The 27,508-nt window shown below is 50.0% G+C and overlaps 1 protein-coding gene across 7 annotated transcripts in view; it reads left to right on the forward strand.

The window, feature by feature from the left end:
• ACACB (acetyl-CoA carboxylase beta) overlaps positions 1–27,508 on the forward strand; it is a 107,995-nt gene that overhangs the window by 62,320 nt on the left and 18,167 nt on the right. For all 7 annotated transcript variants that reach the window (XR_002085164.2, XM_019467200.2, XM_019467199.2 and 4 more), the window contains 15 exons: positions 1,475–1,563; positions 1,643–1,767; positions 5,595–5,708; positions 5,841–5,954; positions 6,775–6,864; positions 10,054–10,172; positions 14,769–14,906; positions 15,630–15,729; positions 15,819–15,926; positions 20,157–20,213; positions 20,452–20,493; positions 21,497–21,712; positions 23,075–23,230; positions 23,969–24,172; positions 25,003–25,158. Coding sequence is in view for 6 of the 7 variants with exons in the window: in XM_019467200.2 (XP_019322745.2) it covers positions 1,475–1,563; positions 1,643–1,767; positions 5,595–5,708; positions 5,841–5,954; positions 6,775–6,864; positions 10,054–10,172; positions 14,769–14,906; positions 15,630–15,729; positions 15,819–15,926; positions 20,157–20,213; positions 20,452–20,493; positions 21,497–21,712; positions 23,075–23,230; positions 23,969–24,172; positions 25,003–25,158 (1,828 nt within the window). In the remaining variant the exon portion in view is untranslated. The remainder of the gene's footprint in view (positions 1–1,474; positions 1,564–1,642; positions 1,768–5,594; positions 5,709–5,840; positions 5,955–6,774; positions 6,865–10,053; positions 10,173–14,768; positions 14,907–15,629; positions 15,730–15,818; positions 15,927–20,156; positions 20,214–20,451; positions 20,494–21,496; positions 21,713–23,074; positions 23,231–23,968; positions 24,173–25,002; positions 25,159–27,508) is intronic.

Below are 27,508 nucleotides of genomic sequence, written 5' to 3' on the forward strand. Positions count from 1 at the left end.
TATATATGTATATATATATATACATATATATACACACACACATACATACATATATATGTATATATATAAATCACATTTGATTTTAAAAAAAAGGAAGGAAGAAGAAAGAAAGAAAGAAAGAAAGAAAGAAAGAAAGAAAGAAAGAAAGAAAAGAAAGGAAAATGGGGCCCCTTGGTGGCTCAGTCGGTTCAGTTCAGGTCACGATCTCATGGGTCTTGAGTTCAAGCCCGTATTGGGCTCTGTGCTGACAGCTTGGAGCCTGGAGCCTGCTTCGGATTCTGTGTCTCCACCTCTCTCTCTCTCTCTCTGCCCCTCCCCGCTTGCACTCTTTCTCTCTCTCAAAAATAAACATCCAAAAAAAAAAAAATCACATTTGAATAAGTGCATGTTTTGGGTTCTTTCTTTTGTTGTCATTTAAGTGACGCTGGGGTTAAACTGGTCTCAACGCCCTTAAAACTCAGTGTCGCATCTCTTAAGGGATTCTGTTCCCTATGTGCAGAAATGATTTAGAAGAGAAAATGTTTTAGGGAACATCCAGGTTAAAATTTGGTTTTTTCTTTTTTTTTTTTTTTTTTTTTTTTTTTTTTTTTTTTTGTTTTTTTTTTTTTAATTTTTTTTTTTCAACTTTTTTTAATTTTATTTTTGGGACAGAGAGAGACAGAGCATGAACGGGGGAGGGGCAGAGAGAGAGGGAGACACAGAATCGGAAACAGGCTCCAGGCTCCGAGCCATCGGCCCAGAGCCTGACGCGGGGCTCGAACCCACGGACCGCGAGATCGTGACCTGGCTGAAGTCGGACGCTTAACCGACTGCGCCACCCAGGCGCCCCAAAATTTGGTTTTTAAAAGAGAAGTGAGGGGTGTCTGGATGTCTCATTTGGTTAAAGTGTCTAACCCTTGATCTCGGCTCAGGTCATGATCTCATGGTTTGTGGGTTCGAGCCCTGTGTTGGGCTCTGTGCTAACAGTGCAGAGTCTGCTTGGGATTCTCTCTCTCTCCTCTCTCTCCCCCTTTCCTGCTCTCTTTCTCTCAAAAATAAACAGACATTTTAAAAAATAATAAAAGGGAAGTGAAATTTACATAAGGATCTATCGATCAATGTCTCTCAAGTTTCATTTACTTATTTTTCAAGCTGCCTTTATGCCTATGGTGGTCAGTCATTTTGGTTTTCAACTGTGCATGCAAGGCTGACCCTGTCTCTTCTCTCTGGGGATGGGCAGGTGCCATCCAAAGGCTCAGGCTCGGACTCTGGCTTGGGGTCAGAACTTGGGCAAGTCACTGCTGTCTTTGGCCTGCAGAGTCAGTGCGAATGAACCGACTCCCACGACCCTCCCCGGCTTGAGGATGGGGGAGTGCAGCCTCCAGATACTTTATTACCGTTTTCTCCTTTTGGAAGTCCTAAAAGCCCCGGCTGTAGACCCAGGCACTCTAGGAAGTAGGGCTGACGGCTCAAGCAGCCTCCCCTGCCTCCCCAGGTACCGCAGCGGGACCCGCGGCTACATGAAGGCAGTGGTGTTGGATCTCCTGAGAAGATATTTACGCGTGGAACACCATTTCCAACAAGGCAAGTGTCGCCGCCAGCGCTGGTGACAAGCCCACAGGGTGGGGGGGCCCTGAGCCTCACCCCTGTTGTCTCCCTCTAGCTCACTACGACAAGTGTGTGATCAACCTCAGGGAGCAGCTGAAGCCAAACATGTCCCAGGTGCTGGACTGCATCTTTTCCCACGCGCAGGTGGCCAAGAAGAACCAGCTGGTGATCATGTTGATCGTAAGCAGGACGGGGCACCCTGTACCCACAGCGGGAGTAGCTCGGGGTCCACAGACATTCTGGAAAGGGCCGGGGTAGAAATATTTTAGCTTTTGCTGGCCGTGCAGCCTCTGTCCTGACCTTGTGCAACGTCAAGGCCTGCAAATGGACACGGCTGTGTCCCAATAAGACTTTGTTTATAAAACCAGGCGGCGCGGGTGGGATGCAGCCGCCCCTGGGTGCAATCGCGACTGACGCTCACGGAGCGCCTCCTACGTGCCGGGCACTCCTCACGTGCTTTTCAAAAACCGGCTCGTTGACCTGAGCAAGCCCGGAAGGTGTGTACTGTGTTCACTCCCGCTCTGGCAGAGCACAAGGAGGTGAAGTCACTTTGCCAAGGGCACACAGCTGCTAAATGCAGAGCTGGGATTGGAACCCAGAGCCTGCCCCCCGCCCCCCCCCCCACCGGAGTCATGAGTTATTAGGGGCTATTGGATTCTGAGTCTGGTAGGACTTTGGTTTTGCCTTCTTGGAGAAGCACGGAATTTCCTCGTTCTTATTTCTCTTCCTACCAGATGGTAATTAGCATCCTTTATAGTTCGCGATCTCTTCCCTTGATATGGTCTCTGACCCGACTCACTTGGAAGACGCAGGGTCAGCAGATACTAGGAGATCTGGACTTGGTTTTAGCAAGAAGGCGCCGACAGATTTTTTTTTTTCTTTTTTGTAAAGATAGTAAATGTTTTGGTCTTAAGAACCATGCAGCCCGTGTTGCAACCGTTCAGTTCTGCTGTTGTAGTGTGAAAGAAGCCATGGTCAGTATATAAGTGAACGTATAAACTTTATTTGTGGGGCACCTGGGTAGCGCAGTCCATTAAGCGTCTGACTTTGGCTCAGGTCATGGTCTCACGGTTCGTGGGTTCGAGCCCCGCGTCGGGCTCTGTGCTGACAGCTCAGAGCCTGGAGCCTGTTTCGGATTCTGTGTCTCCCTCTCTCTATTTGCCCCTCCCCTGCTCACGCTCTCTCTCTCTCTCTCTCTCTCTCTCTCTCTCTCTGTCTCAAAAATAAATAAACATTAAAACAAATTTTTAAAAACCCACTTTATTTACAAAAATGGGCGGTGGGCCAAATTTGGGCCTGGGCTTATAGGATAGTTAACACCCTAGCAAGATGGATTCAGAAATACTGACATTTTTGTAAAGAATCATTTTGAAATCTCCTAGTGCGGCATGAGGATCTCTTAATCCTAGCTGCACATGAGAACCTCCTGGGGTAGGTGTAGGGGGACTTTTAAAAAATACAGACACCCTGGCCTCACCCCTGGTCAGTTAAATCCGGCTTTCTGGGGATGTGGCCCAGGCATCAGTACTTTCTGAAAGCTATCCCCGGTGCGAAACTTCCTCATGGGCTGCGTATTATATAATATTATCAGTTTAATGTTTAATTTCTTGGATGTTTCAATGAAGGTTCTTTCGTTAGCTAGGAGATCTTTTTTCTCAAGGAGGTACATTTTTTTTTTCTTAACGTTTATTTATTTTGCGGGGAGGAAGGCAGAGAGAGAGGGAGAGAGAGAATCCCAAGCAGGGTCTGCGTTATCAGGAGAGCCTGATGCAGGGCTCACACTCGTGAACTGTGAGATCGTGACCTGAGCTGTCGTCCGATGCCCACCTGACTGAGCCACCCAGGCGCCCCACAAGGAGGTGTATTCTTACCGGGAGGGATCATGGGGTCTGTAACTGACTTTCAAAAACGAAAGCGTATGTGTGCACACACGTGTATGCATGCTGGAGAAAAAGCAGGTGTGGCCATACGGTCAAAGTTGAGCAGCCGGTGGAACTGGATCATCATTATAGGGGTTTTCCATATACCGACCCTCATTTCTTGTGTAGTTTTGGCAATTCTTCCAAATTATGTTTGGAGGGAGAGCTTCCCAGTGTGCGGCCCATAAGTACAGGATTGGGAACTTAGGCCCGAAGGTCTGCCTGTCACGTATTACCATCCCCTCGCCATTCGGAAGCCAGGGGTGAAAGCTCTGGATTATTCTGCTGTTTGCTACTCTCTGTGCACATACTGACTCTCTTCTGGGCGTGAAAGAGCTAAACATTATGGACATCAGAGGACAGTCTTGGCGGGGTGGCCCCCGGAGCAGAGAGCTAGGATACTTGCTCTCGGGGGCTTCTCAGTGAAGGCGGCTGTAGATGTGCCTGCTTGGTGGGGGGGATGTGTGAGATCCATTATTCTTTTGGCTCTCTTGGTTCTATTTATTGAAAATGTTTGCAAAGTTTCTACGTGATTTAGAGTTAATATTTTAGCACTGCACTGTATAAACTGTAAAGAATGAAGGGAGGTATTTTATACTCCCTAGAGAAACCACCTAAAAATATTTATTGAAAGTGGTGAGTTCTTTGCATTTGATGGTGCCTAGGACACTTTCTGAAAGGACTTGTTAACTGCATGATTACTTCGAAATGAAATTTTCTGAGTCTTTAAGGGGCCTTCATGTCTTTCTTTCTTTTTTTTTTTTTTTAAGGTTTATATTTTGAGAGAGAGAGAGAGAAAGAGCACACCAACAGGGGAGGGGCAGAAAGAGGGAAACAGGATCTGAAGCAGACTCCGCACTGACAGCAGGGAGCCCAACACGGGGCTCGATCTCACGAACCGCGAGATCATGACCTGAGCCAAACTCTGACGCTCAACCAACCAGGGGGACTTGGTTGCTAAAACAGATCACTTACGGGGAGGGAGAGAAGGTTAAGAATAATCTCCTGTGCAGTTTCTTCAGCACGTGTGTTTGTGTCCAAGTGTGAAATGTTAATGCGTTAGAAACGTGCTGATCGTTCTGATCGTAGAAACAGAGCAGGCTCATTCTAATTAGGGAGATGCAGAGGCAGGTGTAGAAGAAAGGACCCATGGCCCCACCATCTGGTGACTTCTTGGAAAGCAGCCTGGGCTGCGGCAGGGGTGGGGGCGAGTTGCTGGGGTGTTGAGAGTCCCAGCAGTCAGTGATTTGCCTTCTGAGGGTGTTTAGGGAACATCCGCTCTGAGCCATTCCTAAGCCCTTCTTGTGTTTCGGGGGCATAAGGAGGAGATGTCCAGAGCAGGTGCATGCAACCCTGATCTCTAGAAAGCAGGTCCCTCATTCAGAAGCAGGAGGAGGGATGCACGTGGAATGATCACCCCTCTACTTCTTCTGCAACTCAGATCCTCCTTCCTGCTGGAAGCTGCCCTTGACCCCTCCCTGCCCAGACCCTGAATGCTCCTTGTGGGGACTCGCAGAGGGCGGCTTACCACACCCTCGCTAGAGCATCCCATGTGAACCTTACTTTTGGTTTGTACCGGGCTCCATTTCCCCTCGTCCCTCTTGTCTGCACCTGTGAACCCCTTAAGTCAGGCAGCAATGTAGAGAGGAAAGTGAAGCCTCGGGGACACAAGAGACCTGGCTTCAGATTGGCCCTGAGCCTCACTTTTCCCATCTGTAAAATGGGCATCGTAATGTAACTCCTCAGAGGGTTGGGAGAATCTGGGGAAATGAACATAAAGGGTCTAGTTGCTCGCCTGGGACACATTAAATGCCCGATAATGGCCGCCTATTAATGGTGCTGTCGGTAGAGACTTGGTTGTATTTTTCATGTTAGCAGGTGTGGAGGGCGTGTCAGGGGTGAATGGGGGGCACGTGGTGGACAGTGGTCAAGGGTGTGATTATCAGGCTCTGCCGGGGATGTGCAGAGAGCTGAGCAGCTGTCTGGGTTGTTGGGGCGGCCGCACGCCCCAGCTGTGGGTGAGGGCTGGGCGTGTTTCCTTCCGGTGGAGAAAAGCCGTTTGGATTTCTGTTTTTGTGTCCCTCAAAGGATGAGCTCTGTGGCCCAGACCCTTCCCTGTCGGAAGAGCTGACCTCCATCCTCAACGAGCTCACTCAGCTGAGCAAAAGCGAGCATTGCAAAGTGGCCCTCAGAGCGAGACAGGTAGGGTCCTGGGGAGCGTCCTTCCCGCCACGCACATCCCTCACCCCGCACGGCCCCTCTGCCGCCATCCCACGTCCTGATCCCAGGGCCTGGCCCTTGGCTTACCCCGCCCTCTGTCCCCTCCCCCTGCAGATCCTGATCGCCTCCCACCTCCCGTCCTACGAGCTGAGGCACAACCAGGTGGAGTCCATTTTCCTGTCCGCCATCGACATGTATGGCCACCAGTTCTGCCCGGAAAACCTCAAGGTGAGGCCGCTTCCTCCCATCCACCTGCCACAGAGCTCACACTGTGGCCCAAGTCAGGCCTCGGGGAGGTGGGCTCCCCGTGCCCTCCGTGTGCGGGCACCTGCCTTCAGAGCACGGTTGCAGGGACCAGTGGTTCCGTCCAGTGTGGCCAGGGCTGCCCGACGGGACCTCGGGGAGCCCGAGAGAGGTTCAGTCCTGCAGGATGGACAGAGAGTATCAGGCAGCAAGGCTCCCCCCCCCCACCCCCCGAGGTGCAATTGTATTTTATTTGATTTTATCGAATTTTATTTATTTATTTATTCATAAATGTTTATTTACTTTTGAGAGAGAGGGGGAGGTGGCGAGGGGCAGAGAGAGAGAGGGAGAGAGAATCCCAAGCAGGGTCCATGCTATCAGCACAGAGCCCGACGCGGGGCTCGAACTCACGAGCCGCGAGATCATGACCCGAGCCAAAATCGAGAGGGAGATTCTTAACTGATGGAGCCATCCAGGCGTCCCCCGGGGTGCAGTTTTAAACACTCAGATGTGATGGAGCTTACTAGGAAACCAGGAACACTCACACGGCTGAGTTACGGCTTCATCTTTTGGGTTCCCCGAGCCCCCAACTTTGGATCATTTGCAGGCCTCCAGGTACCCCCTCCGCATCTGGAACGGGGAGCCCCAGGTGTAATCCTCCCAGAACTGCTCCCACTTTCAGGTCCACGGGCCTGGAGCACGGACAGAAACCACCGCCGGCTTCCCCTCCCTGCTCCCACCCCTCCACTCATCTTGGTGAAAACTTGGTAACATTTGCCTCTTCTTCCCCCTTCCCATCCTGTAGAAATTAATTCTGTCAGAGACGACCATATTCGACGTCCTGCCCACTTTCTTCTACCACGCTAACAAGGTCGTTTGCATGGCGTCCCTGGAGGTAAGTAGGAGGGAGGACCCAGTAACAGCACCCGTAGCCAACATGCCGGTCCTGACATCCACCGCCCGCCTGCTGTGCGCCTGAGCCCGGGCCACGCGCCTCGCGAACGGGACCTTATCCTTCTCTCCACAGGGTAGGTACTGTTACCTGCCCATCTCACAGAGAAGGGCGTTGAGGCTCAGAGAGGTGGAGCGTCTGGCCCGAGGTCCCCCAGCTGGGGAGTGGCACGACCAGGGTCTCACGAAGTCTCTGACCAGGGCGCTTGCTGGTAACCCCCGTTTTCTCAGGTGCCGGTCCGGCCTCCTCCAGGCAGGGCACGTTGAAATGCTAACCACCAAGAGCCCAGGCGCCTCCTGCAGACTCTCTGATTCCCTGCGTCACATACCTTTGGAAGACTTGTCTGCTTGAGCCATAGAGCAGGAAGGAGCCTAGGTGACAATTTAAGGCGACCTCCCTGTCACCGGTCCTGATGGGGCAGGCAAGGCAGTGACCAGCAGCAAAACTCTCCGATCTTGGAGTCTTGGTCCCCTGTGATCCCCACTCCCTCTTCTGCCACCTTTTAGACCCCATGGGTCACCCATCCTGGTGCTAGAACGTTGACTGGGTCTCCATGGAGACCATTTGGGGCTTTTGCGTATGCGATGGCCCCAGACTCTCCTGGGCCTGCAGCCTTTACCTCCTCCCTGGTTTCAGCTCAAAGAATCCTTCTCAGGTCTCCCTGTTTCCGGCAGTGAGACCACGTAGCTCTCTTAAGTGCCTCTCTTTCCCCCCCCTTTCCAATTTTCACTTATGTTGAGACCCACTGTGTGCCAGCCTCTGGGGAAACAGCAGGGGAACAGCCCCGGTCTCTGCCCTAACGGAGCTTCTCTCTGGCTGGGGAGATACACACACACACACACACACACACACACACACACACACTAAATACAACGGGCATGCTGAGAATCGGACAGCAGAGTCTAACCTCACCGGGAGGTTCGGCTCAGACTCGGATGAGAAAGTGATGTGAAAACAGGCAGCTAAAGAGCAAGTCAGAATTGGTGGGAAGAAGCACAGAGGTTTCAGTCAGGGGGAGCAATCTGTGCAGAGTCCCGAGCTGTGTGACCTGTGGCCCGTTGCTTTCCTTTGCTGGACATTTAGGTTCTCCTGCTGTAGCGGGGGCAATAATACCTACCTCACGGGGTTATTGGAAGATAAATGAGTAAACACTTGCAGGAAGCACTTGGTACTCATTATCCAGTCACCTGTCCTATTGGGGGGGGGGTGTCCTCTGTCAGGTGGAGAGCAGCACCCCACCTTTGCTTTTCGGTGCGCTAAATCCCATTTTTTTCTGTTTGAGAATTTTCCACAGCTCTTTGAGCATTCTTTCACTTTGTTCGGCGGGTTTATTGAACACAATCCCGCCTCTTCTCCCTGACTCAAGAGGCGCACCTTGAATATTACATTGTTACTTGGTCTCTTGAGATGTGGAGAGTTTTGGTCCTGCTAAAATGTGTGGTTGTCCCCCAGACCAGCCCCGGGTTCAATGATTCACTGGGAAGAACCACAGGGCTCAGTAGATAGGCGTGCTCATGGCTGTGAATTGTTACAGCGAAAGGACGCAAAGTACGATCAGCAAAGGGACACAGTGTGTGGGGGTGAAGTGTGTGGGGGAAGCCAAGTGAAAGCTTCCAGTGGGTCCTGTAGGCGCTTTTTTTTTTTAATGTTTGTTCATTTTTGTGAGAGAGAAACAGAGCGTGAGCGGGGGAGGAGCAGAGAGAGAGGGAGACGCAGGATCCGAAGCAGGCTCCAGGCTCTGAGCTGTCAGCACAGAGCCCGACGCGGGACTCGAACCCACGGACCCACAGACTGTGAGATCATGACCTGAGCTGAAGTTGGATGCTCAACTGACTGAGCCACCCAGGCGCCCTTCCTATAGGCACTCTTAATTCCTCAAGCAATGACTTATGACATGTTTGAAATGAGGCTTGGAGACTCGGTGCCTGGGGGTTTTATTGGGGGTTGGTCCTAGCATGTAACTAAATTCCGAACTCCCAGAAAGAAAGCATATGTTCAACATAAAATCATCGTATAGCTTGGGTGCCATGAACCATTCTTATCAGGGAATAGTGGGAGCCCTCCCAGATCCAAGGTTCCTGATGCTGGCCAGGGGCCTTTCGAAGGATAGCAGTTAGGCCTGCTATGTTAACTCTTACTGCACACTTCTTATATTCCCTATTCAGTTAAAAAAACCTCCCACTGTCTAAACTCTAGAACTGTGCTATCCAATATGGCAGCCACTGGTGACATCTGGCCAACGAGCACTGGAAACCTAGCTTGTCTGAGTTGAGCTGTGCTCTTAAGTATAAAGTGCACCCTGGATTCCAAAGACTTTGTGTGGAGAAAGAATTTCAAATATATCAATACTTTTGCCGCTGATTACCTATGGAAATGACATTACGTTAGGTATTGGGGATGAAACGAAGTCTATTATTAAACATTTTCACCTGCTGCCTTTTTTTTTTAACTGGCTACTGGAAAATTTGAAATTAAAATTGCACACGTGGCTGTGTTACATTTCTCCTGGATGGCGCACTCTAGAGTAGGAGTTGGAAGTGATAGCCTGTGGGCCACATGTGGCCCACTGCCTGATTTTATAAATAAAGGTTTATTGGAACACAGCCACGCCCATTCATTTACATACCATCCTTGGCTGCTTCCAGGCTGCGACAACAGAATTGAATAGTTGTGACAGAGACGATGTATCCTCCATCTGTCCCCCAAAGCCCAAAATATTTACTCCCTAAGGGTACCTGGGTGGCTCCGTCGGTTGAGCATCCGACTGTTAACTTCAGCTCGTGTCATGATCTCGAGGTTTGTGAGCTTGAGCCCCGCATTGGGCTCGGCGCTGAAGGCTTGGAGCTTGGTTGGGAATCTCTCTCTCTCTCTCTCTCTCTCTCTCTCTCTCTCTGTGCCCCGCTCGTCGTGCGTGCACACTCTCTCTCAACATGAACAAAAATAGGTAAATAAAATACATATTTACTATCGAGGCCTTTGCAAAGAAGGTAACCTTGTAAAGAGTGAGCAGACTCTCTTTTTGCTACTTCGTAGGGATCATTTAGAGAGGGTTTCTGGTATCGCCCCAGCCCGAGTTTTCTCTGGTCTGGAGGGCCCTCTGCGAGAACGTCTTCTGTGCCTCTGCTCCGTTAGGTTTACGTGCGAAGGGGCTACATCGCCTATGAGTTAAACAGCTTGCAGCACCGGCAGCTCCCAGATGGCACCTGCGTGGTAGAATTCCAGTTCATGCTGCCCTCCTCCCACCCAAACCGGTATGGAGTGGGGCGCACGTGGGGGAGGGGTGGTGGGTGTTTCTTTTCTCCCTGGCCACCATAGTCCTGTCTCTGGAGGGACCCAGCGAGTATGTCTGGGGAGGGACCTCAGGAACGCCACTTCCCCACCGTGGGATCTCCCTACATCTCTGTTCTCTCATCTGCAAAAGGAGTTAATCCAATGCCTGCCTCATGCACCTGTACTTCCCAGTGTGGAAGCCACTACCCCTGTGTGGGCTCTTTAAATTAAATCGAGTGAGATTCAATGACAAATTCGGCTCCTCGGGCCTACCTGCTGCATTTAAAGTGCCCCATAGCCACATGTGGTTTGTGGCTGCCACGCGGGATATTGCAGTTCTAGAACATTCCATCACCGCAGAACGTTCGCTCCGGTGGCGCGCTCCTAGATCATTATGGGGAATAAGTGAGATAAGGCCCACATGGCTTTTAGGGGCGTGCCTGGCATGCAGAAAGCTGTTGGTGAGCATTAGTGATCCCTGTGATGGTTATCGCTATGCCATTGGTCGGGCACCGTGCACTTCCACACCCTGTTTCATTCAGCCCTCACCATCTGTTGGCCAAAACTGTGTTCCTATCTCCATTTAGGCCCCGGGGCCTCCCCTTGGTATATGCCCAGCTGTACGCAGGGTAGGGATTCGAGCCACCAGCCGGGGCTGGTGTTGCCCTGTCTGGATCCCCACAATGTGCTCAGTTGGGGACATTCTGGTGTGCCTCTGCTGTTCCCTCATCATGTCTTTTTTTAATCCACCTTATTTCAGGACCCAAAGTACCGTTCTGGTCAGGTAGAATGTGTCACCTTCCGCTAAAGCAATCACTCTCCCTACAGTGTGGAGAGTTCTCTTTCCCTCTTCCCTCGCCCCTCTGTGTCTGGTTCTCCTGGGGCTCCCCGCAGGCTTTGCTTGTGGCTAGGAGGACGGTCTCATCATGACTGGGGCGTTGAGTTAACCAGATCTTGGGTCCGTATGGGCAATAGCGTTCATGGTTTCTTTTTTTTTCCTCCCAAGTTTTTATTTAAATTCAAGTTATGCGCAGTTTAGTATTGGTTTCAGTGATTCATCACTGACATACAATACCCAGTGCTCACCACGACAAGTGCCCTCCTTAATGCCCATCACCCATCTAGCCCAGCCCCCCGCCACCTCCCTCCATCAACCTTCAGTTCTGCTTTTATCTTATTTTTCCTTCCCTGCCCCATGTCCACGTATGAATGAAATCATACGGTATTTGTGTTCCTCTGACTGACTTATTTCGCTTAGCATAATACCCTCTAACTCCATCCACAACGTTGAGAATGGCAAGATTTCATTCTTTTTCGTTTCTGGGTAATATTCCAGTGTGTGTATATGTGGGGGGGGGGGGCGGGGTATATTTGGATCTCTTGGGATTTCAAAATCTATGTTTTTCTTTCCATTGCCTTTAAGAATAAGGGTGTTGCTTTGGTTTTTTTTGAAAAACAATTTTTAAGTTTATTTTGAGAGAGCATGAGTTGGGTAGGAGCAGAGAGAGAGGGAGAGAGAGAGAGAGAGAGAGAGAGAGAGAGAGAATCCCAAGCAGGCTCTGTACTGTCAGCGCAGAGCCTAACGTGGGGCTCGAACTCACAAACTGTGAGATCATGACCTGAGTCGAAATCATGAGTCAGACGCTTAACTGACTGAGCCACCCAGATGCCCCAGGTGTTGCTCTGTTATGGGCAAAGGAAAGAAGTGCTTCTCCATGAGGCACCTTCTTTCATATTTATCATTTATTTTTACCCTTCCTATTTCCAAAAAAAAAAAAAAAAAATGGGGGGAGATGATGGTATTTTCCCCGACTGAGAGAAAAGGGGATAAGGTGCTTGTGGCCCTGGCATCGTTTCGGGGACAGTGGGAGGCATGGTGAAAGGGCTTTGGAAACTCTGTGCCCGTGAGAAGGCATTCTGTTCTTTGCCTTAAGAGTCCCACCCAGTTAGGAAAGGAGGGCTGCTTTCCTAAAGCCTGTGGATCAGTCGCACCTTGTTCCTTAGGAGGAACCGACATATAAATCTGGGTTATTCGTTGTGACCACCAGTGTGGTCACGGGGTCCTATTTTTTTTTAACGTTTATTCTTTAGAGAGACAGAGCATGGGTGGGGGAGGGACAGAGAGAGAAGGAGACTCAGAATCTGAAGCAGGCTCCAGGCTCCGAGCTGTCAGCACAGAGCCCGACGCGGGGCTTGAACCCACAAACCGCGAGATCATGACCTGAGCCAAAGTTGGAGGCTTAACCGACTGAGCCACCCAGGCGCCCCATACAGGCTCCTGTTTTGACCCCCACAGACACTGAGGCCCCTGGAGGGGATTCCCTGACCCTCTCAGCTCCTTGTTGTGGCTGTTGGCTGGGAGCACAGGAAGCTTGCTCTGGGCTGGTGGCTTCAGGGCACACTCTGCCTGCTTTCCCCCCCCTCCCCGTCCCCACCAAGCCCTGCTTCTCAGGGCCTTCGGGAAGGGCTGCGATGACTGAAGTCCCACCTCCAGGAGGACCCGGCTGGAGAGCCAGGCGCATTGTTCTTTGGGTCAGGGGACCAGTGCAGGGAGGTCAGAGGCCAGCGGACCTTCACGCGGGGTGCATCCAGGACTGAGGGCCAGGGCCACGGTGGGGGGGCGGGGTGGGGGGGCTGTGAGCACAGCTGGGAGGCAGGAGCTGGAGAGAGTGGCTGTGCCTGCGGGCTGCTGGTCGACCCCCAGGAAAATGGCCCAGCCGGCCCACATCTTTCCTTTTTTTTCTCCCCCAAGAGAAGTAGGACATCTAGACTTAAGAAAAAAAAAATTAAATCCTTCAACTTTTCGCTCTGAACAGGTAAGCGATGTGTAGGAATCTATTAAAAATGCTGCAGGGACTGGGGCGCCTGGGTGGCTCAGTCACTTAAGCGTCCGACTCTTGCTTTCGGCTCAGGTCATGGGATCTCCAGGCTCGTGAATTTGAAACGCGTGTCAGGCTCTGTCCTGAGTCTCTCTCTCCCTCTCTCTGCCCCTCCCCTGCTCTTTCTCTCTCAAAATAAATAAATAAACTTAAACAAAAAATTAAAAATGCTGCAGGGACCCAAGTCACCTGCGGGCTGAATTCAGCCCATGCTTCTCTGCCGGTTTGCTTCTCTGTATTTAGCTGTCCAAGAGCAGGGAGCCTGGGGGAGGGGGTGGGGAGTGATTTCAGGGGTACCCGACAGGAAGGCACAGAGGCCCTGTCCCACCTGGGTCCGGCGTCTCCAGGAGCACCCCAGACTTGACAGGTGGCTGGGAAGATTTATAGGGCTCCGTATAGGTCATGCTCACGGCTGTGACTTGTTGCAGTGAAAGTCCGCGAAGTGGGGCACCGTCACCAAAAGGACGAGGGTCACGGGGGTGAAGTCCCCAGGACGCCTGGTGCAAGAGTCCTCCCCAAGGGAGCCCCATAGGATGCGCTCTGTTCCCCCAGCAACGTGTTGTGATGGCCTGTGTGCAGTGCGGTCCGGCAGCTGGTTAGAGACCCAGCGCCCAGGGTTTCTGCTGGGGGCTGGTCGTGTAGACACCCTCTGCCGAACACGGGGATTTCTGCTGAAATCCCCGACTCCAGAAGGAAGGCAGGTGTTCTGCATAAACCACACGGCACAAACATTTGGAGCACAGCGAGCCTCTTGTATGATTCAGGGAATGGTGGGAACCCTCCCCAAGTTCCCAGATACCAGCCAAGGGCCAGTCTTGCAAGGAGGTCTCCTTTTCAGGAGAGCAGGCCTCTTTTCAGCACCTCCTCTGGTAACCCCTTCTTCACTTGATTCCAGGGCTCCAGGGGATCTGTCTGTGTTTGTTGCTGGTGAGCTGCCAGTCCTGGGGGCAGTGGCCAGCTAAGCTCTCACGGGCAGCTGGCCTCGGGGCCGGTTTTGGTTCCGGACCCCTGTCCCAAGAGCAGGTTTGATGGAGAGGGAGGGACTGGGAGAGCGGAAGCCTGGCGTGTCTCTCTAGAACCAAGCCTGCCCTTTCACCAGCCGCCTAGGGCTGGGCTGTCCAGGAGAAGTTGGCACTAAGAGTGTTCATGCTCTGTGGCTGAGTTCACCGTTCTGGATTTCCCTGGGACCACGGGGAGGCTGGACTTGTCTGCACACATGCATGTCTGCATCATTCATTCATTCATTCATTCATTCCCTCCCTCGCTCGTTGAGCTTAGTCTGTACCAGGTCCTGAGCAATCAGAGAAGACTTCTCAGCCCCATGCCTGGGTGGTTCAGTCGGTTGAGCTTCCAACTTCAGCTCAGGTCATGATCTCATGGTTCGTGAGTTCGAGCCCCACGTCGGGCTCTGTGCCGACAGCTCAGGGCCTGGAGCCTGCTTCGGATTCTGTGTCTCCCTCTCTCTGCCCCTCCCCCACTCACAGTCTGTCTCTCTCTCTCTCTCAAAAATAAATAAACAAAAAACAAGGACTCCTCAGCCCCAGACCCCAGTCCCTTCCACGTGCAATTTTAGGCCCCACTGTGGGAGGGCCTTTAATGCTAGTCTGGCTCATCGAAGCTTCCAGGGCAGGAGCAGTTAACTCTTGGGGCCAGGTCTTCAAGCAGCTGCATCAGTCCCCTCCTCTGGTCCCCCTGCAGGATGGCCGTGCCCATCAGTGTCACCAACCCCGACCTGCTGAGGCACAGCACCGAGCTCTTCATGGACAGCGGCTTTGCCCCACTGTGTCAGCGGATGGGGGCCATGGTTGCCTTCAGGAGATTTGAGGACTTCACAAGGTACCCAGAGTGGCCCAGTCTCCCAGACACGTTGAGCAGAGGGGCCAGGCAAGCTTCTCCTGGCCCCCACCTGTTCGTTTGTGTGGCCTGCCCATATTTAAATTCTGGCCATGTGCTTCCACGCCGTGAGACTCTGAGCAAATTATTTAACCTCCCTGTGCCTTAGTTTTCTCATCTTTATCGTGGGGATAAGAGAAGGATCTACTTCATGGGATCACCAGGAAAATGAAATGAGATGGAGTATATTAAATATCATATTTAAAGTGTAGCTAAGGGATAGGTGGGATTCTCAGTAAACATCAGCGATCAGTCCTATTAGCATTGCCTACTTTCCACCCGTTCCCGTGTGCTGTGCCTCGTGCTTGGGTTATCTTGCTGTAACTCCTCAATGGCCTTAGTTGATTCGGTGAAGTGAGGTATGAGGGTCTCCCGGCCAGTGACGGGGAACCCAACTGATGCCCCAGAGCACTGGACACCCTTTCTTTTATTCACGATCTCAGATCACATAGGTCCCTTCTTCCCTTTGGGGAAATACCCCATCAGTGGTGTCTTGGGCCTGGTCAGGAACCCAGTGAGCCCTGGGCGGAGTTGGATGAGCTCCTAGAGCCGTCGGTGGGAAAGGGGAAGGACCCAGTCCTTCCATCTGGCCAGAGTGAAATCTTGACCTATGACCTTAAGGAGCCGGCAGCCCCTCAGCCCTGCCTCTCCACCCCACACCCCCAGAAACTTCGACGAAGTCATCTCCTGCTTTGCCAACGTGCCCAGGGAAATCCCCCTCTTCAGGAAGGCCTGTGCTCCCTTGTACTCTGAAGAAGAGAACAAGGTAAGTCTCCTGAGCAGGGAGCCTGTCCAGGAGGGGGCAGCCTGGGACCCCTGAGGCCTCCTGCCCCCTGCCCTTGTTTTCTCCCCCAGAGCCTCAGAGAGGAGCCAATCCACATCCTGAATGTGGCCATCCAGTACGCGGACCACCTGGAAGATGAGGAGCTGGTGCCGATTTTCCGGACGTTCGTACAGTCCAAGGTACGCCGGCCGTGCCTCTGGTCCCAAGTCACTGAGACAGGAAGGAAGGGCTGCCGTGGCAAGGCATCCCATGGGCCCGAGTCCTGATGTGCACTTCAGAGCCACAGACCCGGCTTCCCATCCTAGCTCTGCTACTCCTGGGAGCCCGTAACCTTGGGCAGAAGTAGCCGAACGTGGTAGCGTCTTGGCTTCTCCCCCAGTAACGTGGGGGCAGAGTTTCTCCCTCCCCGGGTGTCGGAACGACCTAAAGGCAAAGTATGTGCAGTGGACGTTTGAACAACATGGGTTGAACTGCGCGGGTACGCTCATTCGCAGATCTTTTCCTACACAGATTAGGGCTATGAATGTATTTTTCTCTTCCCTGTGATTTTCTTAACAACGCTTCTTCTCGTTGGCTTACTTTATCGTAAGAGTATAGCATATAACGCATATAACATGCAGAATACGTGTTAACTGACTGTTGATGTTCTAGGTAAGGCTTCGGGTCAACAGTAGACTGTTAATAATTAAGTTCTCGGGGAGTCGAAAGTTGTGCGTGGATTATCGACTGTGCAGGGGTCGGTGCCCCTAACCCCCACGTTGTTCAAGGGTTACCTGTACACTCCTTAGCCCGTGCAGTGATGAAATGAGCCAGTGTATATATGCCACTTCACAGAGGCATTCGATAAATAGTTTGGGGTTTAGGGGGGGAATGCTTTTTGTCGAAATAACCCAGAAAAGTCAAATCTTTAAATAGTCACTTACGCTGACCGCCATCTATGCAAAGAACTTGCTTTTATAACCGTGTGGCAGTTGTGAGCATGTTTTCTCACCCAGGCAGTAGGGACAGCTGTTATATGTGCTCAGAGACCTCAGCTGCGAACAGATGTGGAGCAGCTTGGCAAGCGTAGGTGGTAGAAACAGTGGGAAGGCACTGTGTGACCTCGGGCAGGTCACTTTACCTCTCTGTTACTTAGTTTCCCCATCTGTAAAATGGGATGCTGAGATTTCTGAACTCCTAAATTAATCCCAGGCACACTGCCCGGCTGTTAGTTCTGAGTTGGTCCCAACTTCCAGACCACTTGGAAATTTTTAGTTGTTGGTTTTTAGTCTATTTACCTGTACATTTGTTGTGTTCTCCATAGTATCCAAGTGGGAGGGACACTTTTTACCTCCTCTGACTTGGTGTCCCTCAGGGGACCTGGGGCTTCCTAGGCAGAAGATGGGGATGAATGGTGCTGAGTCCCAGATAACGCCATGGAAGCTTAGGGGCGTTATTGTCAGTGATTTACTTAGTCTTTACTTGATTAATCAACAAATGTAGGGGGCGCCTGGGTGGCTCAGTCAGCTAGGCGTCCAACTCTTGGTTTCGGCTCAGGTCATATCTCACGATTTTAGGAGTTTGAGACTCGTGTCCATCTCTGTGCTGGCAACGCAGAGCTTGCTTGGGGTTGTCTCTCTCCCTCCCTCTCTTTCTGCCTCTCCTCCAATTGTGCTATCTCTGTCTCTCTCAAATAAATAAATAAAATAAAATAAATGTAATGACGTTCATTGTACAAAATGTTTAAGGTGCGGACAAATCTGAAAAGTAGGTTTTATTTATTTATTTTTCGACTGTTCAATTTTTTCAAAATTTATTACTTTTTTTAATTTTTGAGAGAGACAGAGGGCAAGTGGGGAAGGGGCGGAGGGTGAGGGAGACACCGAATCTGAAGCAGGCTCCAGACCCTGAGCCGTCGGCACAGAGCCCGACACAGGGCTCAAACTCACGGACAGTGAGATCATGACCTGAGCTGAAGTCGGATGCTTAACAGGCTGAGCCACCCAGGCGCCCCTGAAAAGCAGGTTTTAAAATGAAACCCACAGCCCTACAGTCCAGCCCCGGGTTGAAGATATTGACGTGTTTCCCTTTGGCTGGTTTCTTCTTGACATAGCTGATGTTCTTACTCAAGTTACACGTGGCGTCCCATGGCGTTGATAAGGCAACATTTGAGCGGTTGCGGTTAGCCCTACCCTATAACCAGATCAAATGATGCTCACGATAATTGGTGTTTCTTGCCTGGAGAGGGCAGAGTGGAGGGAAAAGTATGGGCAGTGAGTGATATATGTATGTCTATACGTAACATACCAAAGAGAGGAGGGCTACAATATATACCTGGGGGAAAGGAAGGACTTTTAATGTCCTTCCAATATATTGCTAGAGTATTTAAATTTTTTTTTACATGAAGCAGAGACCTACATACATATTCTCACATACAGACATTAATATACATATACATTCCCACGCACGCACTGATGCACATCCTTAGTTGAGAACTAATGATTCAGGCTCCCCCTAACCAGGTTAGTTTTGCCGCATTCACATCCTCTTTGTTTTGTGGTTTATCTTGTTCTCTTTGCAACCAACGTTCCGTGAAGTATTCTTTTTTTTTAAAGTTTATTTATTTTGAGAGAGAGCACGAGCAGGGGAGGAGCAGAGAGAGAGAGAATCCCAAGCAGGTTCTGCACTGTCAGTGTGGAGCCCGATTTGGGGCTCAAACCGATGAACTGTGAGATCGTGACCTGGGCTGAAACCAAAAGTTGGACGCTTAACCAACTGAGCCACCCAGGCACCCCCCATTAAGTATTCTTTTGTGTTTGTCTAGTTACGTCTTTCTGAAATGCGCTAAGACAACTCATCTCCCCTGATAAGTTTCTTTACCGTATGGACAAGTTAAGCAAGAACTGTATTTCCTTGTCTTTTGGGTTTTTTCTTTCCCCTTATATAATACTGTATGTAATAATATTTCATTTAGGGATTAACTAAAAACAGTTTTGTACTTTTTCTTGGATGCCTTCCTATTGAAGTTTAACATACAGAAAAGGGTACAAATCATAAATATACAACCTGGTGAATTTTCATAGTGAATTCCTAAGTATAACCAGCATTCAGATAGAAAAAATGAATGTTCCCAGCTTCTCCTTGCCAGAGATAACCGACCACTAGCCTGAGTTTTAACAGTTTGGATTAGTTTCATCTATTCTGGAATTTTGTGTAAATGCAGTCATACTGCATATACAAAAAGTATACTTTTTTTGTTTCTTTACTCAACTTATCTTTTTTTCTTTAAAGTTTTTATTTTGAAGTAATCTTTATATCCAACGTGGGGCTAGAACTCACAACCCCAAGATCATGAGTCACGTGCTCTTCTGACAGAGCCAGCAGCCAGGCACCCCAACTTGTCTTTCTTTTTAATATAACAGTGACCTCCCTCCTCAATTTTATTAAAGATTTCATAAAAAAAAAAGATTTCATGATATGTTAAAGAATTGTATGTCTATGTATATATATGTATATATATATATATATATATATATACATATATATACATATATTTTAATATAGCAGCTTTATTAAATATAATTCACATACTACATTATTCCTCCATCGAATATGTACAATTCAGCGCTTTTTGGAATATTAGTACAGTTGTGTAACCATCATTATATTTTATTCTATCTATTTATTTATTATTAAAAAAATTTTTTTTAACGTTTATTCATTTTTGAGAGGCGGAGAGAGACAGAGCACGAATGGGGGAGCGGCAGAGAGAGAGGGAGACACAGAATCCAAAGCAGGCTCCAGGCTCTGAGCTGTCAGCACAGAGCCTGATGTGGGGCCCGAACCCATGGCCCATGAGATCATGACCTAAGCTGAAGTCAGATACTTAACTGACTTGAGCCACCCAGGCGCCCCACTATTTACTTTTTTTAAATGTTTATTTATTTTGAGAGAGAGAGGGAGAGAGGCGGGACAGAGAGAGAGGGAGAGAGAGAATCTTGAGCTGGTTCCATGACCGGTATGGAGCCTGATATGGGGCTTGATCCTGTGACTGTGAGATCACAACCTGAGCTGATATCAAGAGTCAGACTCTTAACTGAGTGAGCCATCCAGGCACCCCTAAATATATTTTAGAACATTTTCGCCATCACCACCTACCAAAAAAACTTATTAGCAATCATTCCCCATTTTCCCTCAACCAAACACCCTCCCCATCCTAGGCAACCATTAATCTACTTTCTGTCTCTATGTGTCTGCCCATTTCTGGATGTTTCATATAAATGGAATCATGCAATGTGAGGTCTTTTGTGACTGGTGTCTTTGACTCAGTATCATGTTGTCAAGGTTCATCCATGTGGGAACTTGTATCAGTACTTCATTTCTTTTTGTGGCTAAATACTATTCCATTACATATTTGGTTTTTAATGCAGAAAAACATCCTTGTGGAATATGGACTCCGAAGAATCACATTCCTGATTGCCCAAGAGGTCAGTGTGATTCTCAGTGCATCTGTGTGAGTCTTTAACATTCCTTAAGACTCGGTGCTGTTGATTTGATGTTTACTTAGTAGATGGGGGTTGAAGAGAGCAATCACTAGAAAAGAGAAGGTTTTCAAAGGATTCATTCTGGAAACAGATGGGGTTATGGCTTTAAAAAAATCACAAAACAAGTATTTATATGAGTCTTACTTGATTTCATTGTCTCGTCTATGGATTTCTTTTGCAGAAAGAATTTCCGAAGTTTTTCACATTCAGAGCAAGAGATGAGGTATGATGTAAAGAAAGCAGTGATACTGTTCTTGCCTCCCTGGCATCTTTGATATTCGGGAAGAGTATAGTCCCCAGTCCTTGAGGTAACCTCCGTTTTCAAGAACGGACGTGTAACTTTTGTGTAAACTCCAGCCTTCCTCTGGGATTGTGTTTCTCTGTGGAGCTGAGATCCCATGCTTCCTGCCCTTTCAGCCTTCACTCTGGTTTCTCCCTCATCTGGATCACTTTTGTCCTCAGATGGCTCTCCCAACCTCTTTTTCTTACGTTCTTGCAGACCGGCTGCCTGTTTTTATAAACGGAGTTTGACTGGAACACAGCCACACCCATCTGATCTCCTGTTTTCTGCTGTGGCTTTCTTGTGCCAGTGGCAGAGATCACGTGGCTCTGATCGAGCGTGTGGCCCACCAGCCTCATATATTCCCTCTCTGGCCCTTTAAGAAAGGCTTTTGCTCATCCCTGTTCTAGAACAGGCAGGCTTATTCCCATCACAAACTCCAGACTCCATCCTGTTCGGCGTGTTGTGGTTTAATTTATCCAAAGCCTTCCATTTCTGCGTAAGACCCATCCTTTCTTTCGGGTCTTCATCTTCTCCTCTAGTTCGGTCTCCAGCACTGTCTGTCGCTTCCTTCCGGGGACCGGTTTCCACAGAGAAACCAGCCTTTAGTGACTTCCTGAGAGGTACCCTGTGCTGTGACAGAGAAGAGGCCGTGCTGGCAGGCGCTGGGGACCGGGCAGGCCCACCTGGGAGCTGAGAGGCTCGTGCCGGCACTCAGGTCTTACAGTGCTCGTGGCTCTTGTCTGGACCTTCCCAAACCCCGAGTCTCTTGAGCCCTAGAGCTGCCCACGGGTGACACCGTGAAGGCTACATCCCCTGGGTGCTAAACTGACCAACATCAGGGGTCTGCAGGACAGGGCGCCCAGCAGGCAGGCGTGCGGCCCCAGTGTCAAATTCAGCGTCTGTCTGTGTGTCTGTCCGTCTCCGCTCTCTGGCCGGCCCGCAGTTTGCAGAAGATCGCATTTACCGTCACCTGGAACCCGCCCTGGCCTTCCAGCTGGAGCTCAGCCGGATGCGCAGCTTCGATCTGACCGCCGTGCCCTGCGCCAACCACAAGATGCACCTGTACCTGGGCGCCGCCAAAGTGAAAGAAGGCGCGGAGGTGACAGACCACAGATTCTTCATCCGCGCCATCATCAGGCACTCGGACCTCATTACGAAGGTAAAGCGTCGTGCAGTGTTTCTTTCTCCCCCTGAACCTGTCCCTCGCGCGCTGGCCTTCCCTTCGCTCTGTCCGCGTGAAGGGAATTGAGCAGGTAGCAGAGTCCTGGCGTACTCAGGGAGTTGCTTGTGTGTGCCTACTGAGTGCGTGATCATTTTCCAACACAGCCAGAAAAGTCACCTGTGATTCTCTTGCGAGCTTTTCAGATCACACTGGAAAGTATGGTTTTTGATTAACAATTTTTTTTCATGTTTATTTTCGAGAGAGAGAGAGTGTGAGAGCGTGGGAGCGTGAGCAGGGGAGGGGCAGAGAGAGAGGGAGACACAGAATCCGAAGCAGGCTCCAGGCTCCGAGCTGTCAGCACAGAGCCCGACGCGGGACTCGAACTCAAGGAACTTTGAGATCATGACCTGAGTTGCAGGTGTAGTGTTGTGGGCGGGGGCTCCCGGTGGACCAACCATTTGAATACTGTTGCTCTTTTACTGGTCAGGGCCTCGTAGACCTCATCTCCCGTGTTGATGAAGATAGTATGCCTCATGCTCTGTCTTTGCCTGGATGTACCGTGTGTGTGGTTGTATTTTGTTTTGTTTTTTCCTCATCCTCTATTGATCGATGTGAAGCTAATGTCAGTTTTTTGCTGCCTCAGTCAACTAGCTACCTCCAGGGGTCTTATTATTTTCAGGTACAGTAAGGCTGATAGATCAGGAAGCAGTTACCACTGAAAAGATTGTCACTCTCAGATCCCAAGAGTGGGGGCACACCTTACACAGGGAGCCACATGGGGAAGCACCAGGGGCGGCCGAGAGGCCGGGGAGGAGGGGGAAACGTGGATAAGAACCTTTGTGGTGGTTTCTGCAGGAAGGATCAGGTGCGGCAGGGTAGGCCGGCTTGGGTTTGGCTTGTTTGAATAATCTCAGTAGGTTCTGGAACTGAGGGGCTGTCTCTAGTTGTCCAGCACCTGGGCCTGGGGTGATTAGGGCAGGTGGACGGTGACTTGGAACGCGAGAGCCCCGAAGAGGAGGTGTGTGCTCTGGAAACTGGTTGGTTTGCATTTGCAAAGTGCACTCACTTTGGGGTGAGTCGTTGACTGTCTCTCGGAATCCGTAACCCTGGAAGCGGCGGTCCCTCCGGGGTCAGGGAGGCCCCCAGTGGTCAGAGCATCACATTACAGAAGATAGAAGGCAGGGTCAGGACGCTGGACAGCCTTTGACGTGCCTTCACCTTCAGAGGCAGGGCTCGGCGTATACTCGCTGGGCATACTTTTCGGGGGAGGGGAAATGTTTCCTCTCTCCTTGTGTGTCTGAGGCCCCGTTTCCAGCCCTGCGCCCCTTGCCTTAGCGTCTGTCCCTCCCGCTTTGGCAGGAAGCCTCCTTTGAGTACCTGCAGAACGAGGGTGAGCGTCTGCTCCTGGAAGCCATGGATGAGCTGGAGGTGGCGTTCAACAACACCAGTGTGCGCACTGACTGCAACCACATCTTCCTGAACTTCGTGCCCACCGTCATCATGGACCCCTTCAAGGTCTCGCCTCTGGGGAGGCTCTGGGTTCAACTTTCCCTGGGCCTGTGGCTGCAGGTGGACAACCTCCTGTCCATGAAGTTCCAGAGCCATGTTTTTGCCACCCCCTTAGGGTTATCCCTGTTCTGATGTTCACCCTTTCCCGGGCAGCATGCTTCACTCTTGGGATGACGCGAATGCCCCAAATTTCGTCCCTGGTTCCTGGCTCCTTGGGCTCTTGGGGACCGTGTATAGGAGGGAAGGGGATAGAGACCCGTTCTCCCGTGGCTGGTTCTTCATGAACAGGCAGGGTTGGTGCTGGTGATTCTGGGTGAAAGAAGTCCTGGGACATCAGCATGGCATCTGTGGGGTGCAGAGGGCCCGTGCTGATGCCCCGTCTCCATCAACCCACATAGTTCCCAGGAAAAGAAAATGCAAAGGCTCGAGCTACACGGTGCAGATAAAGATTGATATAATGTGGGCACACTAGCTCTGTTTACTTCCCAGTCTCAGTCTCCTCATCTGTCAGTGGGGCATAAAAATGCCGCCCTCTCGGAGTAATTATGAGATGAAATGAGATCATGATCTTCATATACTTAGCACGTGGCTATTTCTGGGTCCGTACTGTGTCACAGGTGTTTTGCCTTCAGTGTCCCTCATCGTTCCGTTGTTATCACAACTATTTATAAATAGCTAGACCTGTGTATTACCAGTGTGCCTGGATTGGGGCCTGAGGGTGGAATTGCTGTGATTTGGCGGCAGATCGAGGAGTCCGTGCGTTCCATGGTTATGCGCTACGGCAGCCGGCTGTGGAAACTCCGCGTGCTGCAGGCCGAGGTCAAGATCAACATCCGCCAGACCACCGCCGGCAGTGCTGTTCCCATCCGCCTGTTCATCACCAACGAATCGGGCTACTACCTGGACATCAGCCTCTACAAAGAAGTCACCGACCCCAGATCTGGAAACGTAAGGCTGGGCGGGCCCGCAGAGCCCCACCTCAAAGTGCAGTCGGGGTCCGTCTGCTCGAGAGAGCAAGACACAGACTGAAATGATGTTTGGTGGCCATCTGCTGGATGGGGGTGGCTGCTTTGAGTTTACGGTAGACGTGTCAGCTTCTGAATGCCAGTTCATTCCTCTGCGAAGGAGAATCAATCCAAAGTTTGATCCGTTCGAGGACTGATATTTGGGATAAGATGCGGAGGGCCGTGGGTCACCGTCGTGCAGCTCCCATAAGGCTGGCTCACTTAGGGAAATGGGTATTTTCCCCAGCCGTGTTTTAGAACAGATCTTTGTAAACCAAATCAAATATCCCATTGACTTCCATTACATCTATCACTTTTTAAGCGATTAAAGAGTGTCAGGAGGTTGGAAAAATAGTAGAGGGGAAACCATTACTGCAGAGAGTTCCCAAGCACCCTTGACCCGACCTCCCCCAATGATAGCAACGTAAACAATGGGACCTTGTCACGACAGGCAGTTGACGTTGGTACAGTGCTAATAACACAAATGCGGACTCTATTCAGATTTCACCAGTTTTTGCGTGTGTGTAAAGCCCTATGATAGTTACATTTTTGGAGCTATGCTCCCATACCTGTCACTGTCCCTTCTCGTGCTGGTTGCCCACAGTGGCAGAGAAAAGAAGATTACCTCTCTGGGGCGTGCACTTTGTCATGGGATGTGATGTCCTTTGCTTCTTTCCGCCGCCTTTTCGTTGAGGAGGATGGGAGTGAATTGGACGTGAGCGTGGCTCTCTGGGAGTCCCCTCCTTCACTCTGTTTCTCTTTCTGTCTTCCCAGATCATGTTTCACTCCTTTGGCAACAAGCAGGGCCCCCAGCACGGGATGCTGATCAACACTCCCTACGTCACCAAGGATCTGCTTCAGGCCAAGCGATTCCAGGCCCAGTCCCTGGGCACTACCTACGTGTACGACTTCCCGGAGATGTTCAGGCAGGCAAGTCCTGTGGCTTTCCTGGGGCACCACCCCGGGTCCCCCCAGGGATTCCACCCGCCCCACACCCCTCCCCGTCCTTAGTTACTCTCCTGAAGACCCCAGCCTAAAGAACTCCGTATTGGGAATGCCTTCCTAGCGTCTTGTCTAAAATGAACCTACTTTCCTCCGCATGTTAGAAAGTCACGTAATCCAGAAGGTTAGGAAAATAAAGGAGCGTGGAAAAAAAGAAAAAAGTGACTCATGGTTCCGTGTCCTAAAGACACATTGCTTAATAATTCCGGTGTGTTTCCTCCTGGCCTTTTGAAAGCTTGTTTATTAAGAGCTCATTTGTGAAGGTCTGTGCCTGCCACATTCCAGGCACCATGCTATGGGCAGGTCGACCCTGAGGAAGAGGGTGGGGTCACTCACTAGCTTTAAGGAACTTTTAGTCTACTTTTTAAAAACAGTGTCTTGTTGTGTTTTCCTGGTGATTGAGGTGTTCATTGGAAAATACAGGAAAATGGGTCTCAGCAAATAAAATCCCACCCTCATGGAATCCATTCACCGTTGTCAGTGCAGTAACATTTTTTTAATTTACTTTTGAAGGAAACAGAGACAGAGCATGAGCAGGGGAGGGGCAGAGAAAGAGGGAGACACAGAATCGGAAGCAGGCTCCAGGCTCCGAGCTGTCAGCACAGCGCCCGATGCGGGGCTCGAACTCACAAACGGCGAGATCGTGACCCGAGCCGAAGTTGGTCACTTAACTGACTGAGCTACCCAGGCGCCCCCATCCCCTTTCTTTTAGATAAAGAGACAGAATAGTATGGACAACATTCATGCCCAAATGAATAATTCAGTGTAATTCCAGAGGGTTTTTTTTTTGGTGAAACTGCAAAATTCGTATGGAAAAGCAAAAGCTGTGAATAGCAAAAACAAAGAACTAAAGACAAGAGGACTTGTCTTAACAAACGTCATCACTCGTTTTAAAGTAGCAGTATAGAGCCAGACAAGTAGACCAGTGGAACAGCATAGAGCCTAAAATCAGACCCACTCATAAACAGCCTTGACCGAAGGCAGAGGTGGGATAGGGAATCAAGGGAGTGAACGTCACCGAAAGGTACAGTATTTCCCACTTCTCCGTGGCTTCGTTTTCCACGGTTTCAGTTACCTGTGGTCAACGGCAGTCTGGAACCAGAGGTTCCTCCTTCTGACGTGTGGTCAGAAGTTCGGTGTTAGCCTAACGCTGTGTCACGGTACCTACATCAGGCATCTCACTTTAGCCCATCGTGTAGGCATGTTATCATCTCCTGTCATCACAGGAAGAAGGGTGAGTTTAGTACAATAAGACATTCTGGGAGAGAGAGAGAGAGAGACTGTGTTCACATAACTTTTATTATAGTGTATTGTTATAATTGTTCTTTTATTATTAATTTTACTGTGCCTGTTTATAAATTAAACTTTATCATATGTATAGAAAAACAAAGGGATATATAGGGTTCAGTACCGTCTGGGGTTTCACGCACCCGCTGGGTATCTTGGCGCATATCCTGCATGGGTAAAGGAGGATTTATCTAACTGGAAAAAGTAAATTTTGATTTCTACCTTATCTAGCACACAGAAATAAATTTCAAGGGGATTAAAGCTACTTGGGAGTCAGTTTAAAGCATAAGCTGTACAGGAAAAGACCCATAAACTTGACTATATTAAAATTTTGAAGTTCTTGATGCAAAAAAGGAAAGATGAGCCCCGGTTCGGAAGAATATGTTTCAATGCCTATTACCAGCAAGGGATTACAACAGATTATCTAAAGAGCACGTATAAATCAGTTAGAAAAAAAAAAAAACAGGGAAAACTATAAAAAATATGGACGGGAATTACAAACAGGGGGAAATTGGCAAAAAAGAAACTCCCATGGTCGATAAGTGCATTCAAAGTCTCTCCTTAATAATCAGTAGAGAACAGATTAATACCGCAGTATAATTTCACACCCAGCAGACAGGTGAACGTTAAAATATTTGACAAAACAAGTATGGCCAAGTGCATGGAGCAAAGGAATTCTTATGCCTTTCTACTGGACCTGTAAAGGGTCTTTAAAAATGAGAGAGCACGGGGCGCCTGGGTGGCCCAGTCGGTTAAGTGTCCGACTTCGGCTCAGGTCATGATCTCACCGTTGGTGAGTTTGAGTCCTGCGTCGGGCTCTGCACTGACAGCTCAGAGCCTGGATGGAGCCTGTTTCAAATTCTGTGTCTCCCTCTCTGTCTCTGCCCCTCCCCCACTTGTGCTCTGTCTCTCTCTCTCTCTCTCTCTTTCTCTCAAAACTAAAAATAAACATAAAAAAATGAGAGAGCAGTTTGGTAATATTGATCAAACT

The sequence above is a fragment of the Panthera pardus genome, unplaced genomic scaffold (genome assembly GCF_024362965.1).
Source record: "Panthera pardus isolate Hobbes unplaced genomic scaffold, ASM2436296v1 HiC_scaffold_15, whole genome shotgun sequence".
Lineage (NCBI taxonomy): Eukaryota > Metazoa > Chordata > Mammalia > Carnivora > Felidae > Panthera > Panthera pardus.